The sequence below is a fragment of the Ascaphus truei genome, unplaced genomic scaffold, assembly GCF_040206685.1.
Source record: "Ascaphus truei isolate aAscTru1 unplaced genomic scaffold, aAscTru1.hap1 HAP1_SCAFFOLD_512, whole genome shotgun sequence".
Classification (NCBI taxonomy): Eukaryota; Metazoa; Chordata; class Amphibia; order Anura; family Ascaphidae; genus Ascaphus; species Ascaphus truei.
Genome location: NW_027456843.1, coordinates 80,545 through 88,316, shown reverse-complemented (window position 1 = coordinate 88,316; position 7,772 = coordinate 80,545). Strand labels below are relative to the sequence as shown.

General features: G+C 59.5%; 1 protein-coding gene across 1 annotated transcript in view; it reads left to right on the top strand.

The window, feature by feature from the left end:
* The first annotated feature begins 6,295 nt into the window (after nucleotides 1-6,295).
* LOC142485020 (non-receptor tyrosine-protein kinase TNK1-like) overlaps nucleotides 6,296-7,772 on the top strand; it is a 26,474-nt gene continuing 24,997 nt past the window's right edge. The window contains 1 exon segment of the mRNA XM_075584250.1: nucleotides 6,296-6,358. Within this exon segment, the coding sequence (XP_075440365.1) occupies nucleotides 6,296-6,358 (63 nt within the window).

Genomic DNA, 7,772 nt, shown 5'->3' with positions numbered 1-7,772 from the left:
TCTGCGGGTCTCTGGCAGGGAGAGGGGATAAGCGAGCGATGCTCTGCGGGTCTCTGGCAGGGAGAGGGGGGATAAGGGAGCGACGCTCTGCGGGTCTCTGGCAGGGAGAGGGGATAAGGGAGCGATGCTCTGCGGGTCTCTGGCAGGGAGAGGGGATAAGGGAACGACGCTCTGCGGGTCTGGCAGGGAGAGGGGATAAGGGAGCCATGCTCTGCGGGTCTCAGGCACGGAGAGGGGATAAGGGAGTGATGCTCTGCGGGTCTCTGGCAGGGAGAGGGGATAAGGGAGCGACGCTCTGTGGGTCTCTGGCAGGGAGAGGGGATAAGGGAGCGACGCTCTGTGGGTCTCTGGCAGGGAGAGGGGATAAGGGAGCGAGGCTCTGCGGGTCTCTGGCAGGGAGAGGGGATAAGGGAGCGATGCTCTGCGGGACTCTGGCAGGGAGAGGGGATAAAGAAGCGACAATGGAGGTCTCTGGCAGGGAGAGGGGATAAGGGAGCGATGCTCTGCGGGTTTCTGGCAGGGAGAGGGGATAAGGGAGCGACGCTCTGCGGGTCTCTGGCAGAGAGAGGGGAGAAGGGAGCGATGCTCTGCGGGTCTCTGGCAGGGAGAGGGGATAAGGGAGCGACGCTCTGCGGGTCTCTGGCAGGGAGAGGGGATAAGGGAGCGACGCTCTGTGGGTCTCTGGCAGGGAGAGGGGATAAGGGAACGACGCTCTGCGGGACTCTGGCAGGGAGAGGGGATAAGGGAGCGACGCTCTGCGGGTCTCTGGCAGGGAGAGGGGATAAGGCAGTGATGCTCTGCAGGTCTCTGGCAGGGAGCGGGGATAAGGGAGCGATGCTCTGCGGGTCTCTGGCAGGGAGAGGGGATAAGGGAGCGACGCTCTGCAGGTCTCTGGCAGGGAGAGGATAAGGGAGCGACGCTCTGCGGGACTCTGGCAGGGAGAGGGGATAAGGCAGTGATGCTCTGCAGGTCTCTGGCAGGGAGCGGGGATAAGGGAGCGACGCTCTGCGGGTCTCTGGCAGGGAGAGGGGATAAGGGAGCGACGCTCTACGGGTCTCTGGCAGGGAGAGGGGATAAGGGAGCGACGCTCTGCAGGTCTCTGGCAGGGAGAGGATAAGGGAGCGACGCTCTGCGGGACTCTGGCAGGGAGAGGGGATAAGGCAGTGATGCTCTGCAGGTCTCTGGCAGGGAGCGGGGATAAGGGAGCGATGCTCTGCGGGTCTCTGGCAGGGAGAGGGGATAAGGGAGCGATGCTCTGCAGGTCTCTGGCAGGGAGAGGGGATAAGGGAGCGACGCTCTGCGGGTCTCTGGCAGGGAGAGGGGATAAGGCAGTGATACTCTGCAGGTCTCTGGCAGGGAGCGGGGATAAGGGAGCGATGCTCTGCGGGTCTCTGGCAGGGAGAGGGGATAAGGGAGCGACGCTCTGCGGGTCTCTGGCAGGGAGAGGGAATAAGGGAGCGACGCTCTGCGGGTCTCTGGCAGGGAGAGGGGATAAGGGAGCGATGCTCTGTGTGTCTCTGGCAGGGAGAGGGGATAAGGGAGCGACGCTCTGCGGGTCTCTGGCAGGGAGAGGGGATAAGGGAGCGATGCTCTGCAGGTCTCTGGCAGGGAGAGGGGATAAGGGAGCGACGCTCTGCGGGACTCTGGCAGGGAGAGGGGATAAGGGAGCGACGCTCTGCGGGTCTCTGGCAGGGAGAGGGGATAAGGGAGCGACGCTCTGCGGGTCTCTGGCAGGGAGAGGGGATAAGGGAGCGACGCTCTGCGTGTCTCTGGTAGGGAGAGGGGATAAGGGAGCGACGCTCTGCGTGTCTCTGGCAGGGAGAGGGGATAAGGGAGCGATGCTCTGCGGATCTCTGGCAGGGAGAGGGGATAAGGGAGCGACGCTCTGCGGGACTCTGGCAGGGAGAGGGGATAAGGGAGCGACGCTCTGCGGGTCTCTGGCAGGGAGAGGGGATAAGGCATTGATGCTCTGCGTGTCTCTGGCAGGGAGAGGGGATAAGGGAGCGATGCTCTGTGGGTCTCTGGCAGGGAGAGGGGATAAGGGAGCGATGCTCTGCGGGTCTCTGGCAAGGAGAGGGGATAAGGGAGCGATGCTCTGTGGGTCTCTGGCAGGGAGAAGGGATAAGGGAGCGACGCTCTGCGGGTCTCTGGCAGGGAGAGGGGATAAGGGAGCGATGCTCTGTGGGTCTCTGGCAGGGAGGGGATAAGGGAGCGATGCTCTGCGGGTCTCTGGCAGGGAGAGAATAAGGGAGCGACGCTCTGCAGGTCTCTGGCAGGGATAGGGGATAAGGGAGAGACGCTCTGCGGATCTCTGGCAGGGAGAGGGGATAAGGGAGCGACGCTCTGCGGGTCTCTGGCAGGGAGAGGGGATAAGGGAGCGATGCTCTGCGGGTCTCTGGCAGGGAGAGGGGATAAGGGAGTGATGCTCTGCAGGTCTCTGGCAGGGATAGGGGATAAGGGAGAGACGCTCTGTGGATCTCTGGCAGGGAGAGGGGATAAGGGAGCGACGCTCTGCGGGTCTCTGGCAGGGAGAGGGGATAAGGGAGCGATGCTCTGCGGGTCTCTGGCAGGGAGTTGGGATAAGGGAGCGACGCTCTGCGGGTCTCTGGCAGGGAGAGGGGATAAGGCAGTGATGCTCTGCGGGTCTCTGGCAGGGAGAGGGGATAAGGGAGCGACGCTCTGCGGGTCTCTGGCAGGGAGAGGGGATAAGGGAGCGATGCTCTGCGGGTCTCTGGCAGGGAGAGGGGATAAGGGAGTGATGCTCTGCAGGTCTCTGGCAGGGAGAGGGGATAAGGGAGCGACGCTCTGCGGGTCTCTGGCAGGGAGAGGGGATAAGGGAGTGATGCTCTGCGGGTCTCTAACAGGGGAGGGGTTAAGGGAGTAACGCTCTACGGGTCTCTGGCAGGGAGAAGGGAGCGACGCTCTGCGGATCTCTGGCAGGTAGAGGGGATAAGGGAGCGATGCTCTGCGGGTCTCTGGCAGGGAGAGGGGATAAGGGAGCGATGCTCTGCGGGTCTCTGGCAGGGAGTTGGGATAAGGGAGCGACGCTCTGCGGGACTCTGGCAGGGAGAGGGGATAAGGGAGCGACGCTCTGCAGGTCTCTGGCAGGGAGAGGGGATAAGGGAGCGATGCTCTGCGGGTCTCTGGCAGGGAGATTGGATAAGGGAGCGACGCTCTGCGGGTCTCTGGCAGGGAGAGGGGATAAGGGAGCGACGCTCTGCGGGTCTCTGGCAGGGAGAGGGGATAAGGGAGCGACGCTCTGCGGTTCTCTGGCAGGGAGAGGGGATAAGGGAGCGACGCTCTGTGGATCTCTGGCAGGGAGAGGGGATAAGGGAGCGACGCTCTGCGGGTCTCTGGCAGGGAGAGGGGATAAGGGAGCGATGCTCTGCGGGTCTCTGGCAGGGAGTTGGGATAAGGGAGCGACGCTCTGCGGGTCTCTGGCAGGGAGAGGGGATAAGGCAGTGATGCTCTGCGGGTCTCTGGCAGGGAGAGGGGATAAGGGAGCGACGCTCTGCGGGTCTCTGGCAGGGAGAGGGGATAAGGGAGCGATGCTCTGCGGGTCTCTGGCAGGGAGAGGGGATAAGGGAGTGATGCTCTGCAGGTCTCTGGCAGGGAGAGGGGATAAGGGAGCGACGCTCTGCGGGTCTCTGGCAGGGAGAGGGGATAAGGGAGTGATGCTCTGCGGGTCTCTAACAGGGGAGGGGTTAAGGGAGTAACGCTCTACGGGTCTCTGGCAGGGAGAAGGGAGCGACGCTCTGCGGATCTCTGGCAGGTAGAGGGGATAAGGGAGCGATGCTCTGCGGGTCTCTGGCAGGGAGAGGGGATAAGGGAGCGATGCTCTGCGGGTCTCTGGCAGGGAGTTGGGATAAGGGAGCGACGCTCTGCGGGACTCTGGCAGGGAGAGGGGATAAGGGAGCGACGCTCTGCAGGTCTCTGGCAGGGAGAGGGGATAAGGGAGCGATGCTCTGCGGGTCTCTGGCAGGGAGATTGGATAAGGGAGCGACGCTCTGCGGGTCTCTGGCAGGGAGAGGGGATAAGGGAGCGACGCTCTGCGGGTCTCTGGCAGGGAGAGGGGATAAGGGAGCGACGCTCTGCGGTTCTCTGGCAGGGAGAGGGGATAAGGGAGCGACGCTCTGCGGGTCTCTGGCAGGGAGAGGGGATAAGGGAGCGACGCTCTGCAGTTCTCTGGCAGGGAGAGGGGATAAGGGAGCGACGCTCTGCGGGTCTCTGGCAGGGAGAGGGGATAAGGGAGCGACGCTCTGCGGGTCTCTGGCAGGGAGAGGGGATAAGGGAGCGATGCTCTGCAGGTCTCTAGCAGGGAGAGGGGATAAGGGAGCGATGCTCTGCGGGTCTCTGGCAGGGAGAGGGGATAAGGGAGCGACGCTCTGTGTGTCTCTGGCAGGGAGAGGGGATAAGGGAGCGACGCTCTGCGGGTCTCTGGCAGGGAGAGGGGATAAGGGAGCGATGCTCTGCGGGTCTCTAGCAGGGAGAGGGGATAAGGGAGCGACGCTCTGCGGGTCTCTGGCAGGGAGAGGGGATGAGGGAGCGATGCTCTGCGGGTCTCTGGCAGGGAGAGGGGATAAGGGAGCGATGCTCTGCGGGTCTCTAGCAGGGAGAGGGGATAAGGGAGCGACGCTCTGCGGGTCTCTGGCAGGGAGAGGGGATGAGGGAGCGATGCTCTGCGGGTCTCTGGCAGGGAGAGGGGATAAGGGAGCGATGCTCTGCGGGTCTCTGGCAGGGAGAGGGGATAAGGGGGCGACGCTCTGCGGGTCTCTGGCAGGGAGAGGGGATAAGGGGGCGACGCTCTGCGGGTCTCTGGCAGGGAGAGGGGATATGGGAGCGATGCTCTGCAGGTCTCGGGCAGGGAGAGGGGGATAAGGGAGCGATGCTCTGCGGGTCTGACTTTTCTGTCTCCCCCCCCCCCCCCAGGTTACCCTCTGGCTGGATACCCCACCCCCCCACACTCTGCCCCTAATCCACCTTACCCCTCACCGCCCTATCCCGGTCCCTCCGCCCCCCCTGCACTCCCGTCCCCCGGGTTCCATGATTACCCCCCCGGGCCCGGCTGCAGCGTACCCCCACAACACCACATGCACCCCCCCGCACACCCACAGCCCGAGCCGCCCCCCGGGGGAGCACCTTACATGCCTGTGAGCAGCGGGACTGGCCCCTCCGCACTGGAGTACCTGAGCCAGGTATATGTCTGTCTGTCTGTCCATCCGTGTGGCCGTCCGTCTGTGTGCCCGCCCGTCTGTGCGTCCGTCCGTCTGTGCGTCCGTCCGTCCGTGTGCCCGTCCGTCGGTGCGTCCGTCCGTGTGCCCGCCCGTCTGTGCGTCCGTCCGTCCGTGTGCCCGTCCGTTTGTGCGTCCGTCCGTGTGCCCGTCCGTCTGTGCGTCCGTCCGTGTGCCCGCCCGTCTGTGCGTCCGTCCGTGTGCCCGTCCGTCTGTGCGTCCGTCCGTGTGCCCGTCCGTCCGTGTGCCCGCCCGTCTGTGCGTCCGTCCGTGTGCCCGCCCGTCTGTGCGTCCGTCCGTGTGCCCGTCCGTCTGTGCGTCCGTCCGTGTGCCCGTCCGTCCGTGTGCCCGCCCGTCTGTGCGTCCGTCCGTGTGCCCGTCCGTCCGTGTGCCCGCCCGTCTTTGCGCCCGTCCGTCTGTGCGTCCGTCCGTGTGCCCGCCCGTCTGTGCGTCCGTCCGTGTGCCCGTCCGTCTGTGCGTCCGTCCGTCTGTGCGCCCGTCCGTCTGTGCGTCCGTCCGTGTGCCCGCCCGTCTGTGCGTCCGTCCGTGTGCCCGTCCGTCTGTGCGTCCGTCCGTGTGCCCGCCCGTCTGTGCGTCCGTCCGTGTGCCCGTCCGTCGGTGCGTCCGTCCGTGTGCCCGCCCGTCTGTGCGTCCGTCCGTGTGCCCGTCCGTCGGTGCGTCCGTCCGTGTGCCCGCCCGTCTGTGCGTCCGTCCGTGTGCCCGTCCGTCGGTGCGTCCGTCCGTGTGCCCGCCCGTCTGTGCGTCCGTCCGTGTGCCGTCCGTCGGTGCGTCCGTCCGTGTGCCCGCCCGTCTGTGCGTCCGTCCGTGTGCCCGTCCGTCGGTGCGTCCGTCCGTGTGCCCGTCCGTCTGTGCGTCCGTCCGTCTGTGCGTCCGTCCGTCTCTCTGGAATAGCTGCATATGTAACACCGTTGGGAAAGTGTTTCTCTTACCTGTCGTTATGTCGGAGTTTAATGTCTAGACAAAGTATATATAACTGAGTCACACCCTAAAATATATCCTTAGGGCCAATCAGTTTAAAGACCCTTGTAATGAAGGGGGTACCGATGTCAGACCCAACAGGATCAGAACCCACAACCTCTCTTATTCAGGGCGGCAGCTCTAACAGTGTGAGCACTCTTAGATTTTAAACTAGGATAGAGGGGGAGGGGAATGAAACAGATAATGAACTAAATGGAATAGATGAGGATACAAGGTGGTATGGAGGTAGAATGGGGGCAAGTGCGGGTTTGACAAGCAGTGAGATACCCATAGTAAATACAGATAATACTAGAAAACTTCTAAAGACTAAACAAAGTGGGCGCAGAAAGGAAGGAGCAAATAAGATAATAGTACAGGCTAAAAAAAAACTTAAATGCATGCTTGCTAATGCAAGAAGCCTGACGGATAAAATGGGAGAGCTTGAATTAATAGCTGCAAGGGAGCAGTATGATATCATAGGCATTACTGAAACATGGTGGGATGAAACTCATGACTGGACAGTTAATTTAGAGGGTTATTCTCTTTTTCGGAAGGATCAAACGTGGAGTATGTTTATATGTTAAACCGGATCTAAAGCCTATTATAAGAGATGATGTCTATGAAGGGAATGATGAAAATGTAGAGACCTTGTGGATAGAAATTAGCAGTGGAGGTAAAAGTACAAAGAAAATGTTTGTGGGAATATGCTATAAACCCCCAAATATCTGTGAGATTGAGGAAGCTAAAATACTTGTGCAAATGGAGAAGGCATCAAAACTGGGTCATGTTTGCATAATGGGGGATTTTAATTATCCAGACATAGACTGGGGCAATGAGATTAGCGTTACAACAAAAGGGAACAGGTTTTTGGGGGTGCTTAAAGACAATTATATGACCCAAATTATTGAGGAACCAACAGGAGAGGGGCAGTTCTGGATTTGGTCATATCAAACAATGTAGAAGTAATAACAGATATTCAAGTCCTGGAACATTTGGGTAATGGTGATCATAACATGGTCTCATTTGAAATAAATTATCAAAAAACAGATTACTTGGGTTCAACAAAGACCTTCAACTTTAGTAAAGCAGATTTTATTAAACTGAGGTCTAATCTACAAGGAATACAAATGGGATGATGTTTTTGCAGGGAAAATGTAGAAGATAAATGGTTAGTCTTTAAAACATTGTTAGAAAAGCACACTTATCAGTGTATACGCTTGGGTAATAAGTATAAAAGAAATAAGTCAAAACCAATGTGGCTAAATAAACAGGTAGGGGAGGAAATGGACAAGAAGAGGAAGGCGTTTAGATTCTTTAAGTCAGAAGAGACAGAGACATCGTATCAGAATTATAAGGAATGTAACAAAAATTGCAAAAGGGCAATCAAATTAGCAAAATGGATAATGAAAAAAGGATTGCAATATGAAAGTAAGGTCAACCCTAAAAAGTTCTTTAAGTACCTTAATAACAAAAAAATGAGAAAGAAAATATAGGACCCTTTCAGTGTGAGATGGAGATTATTGGAGATAGGGAAAAAGCTGAGGTATTAAACAAATTCTTTGC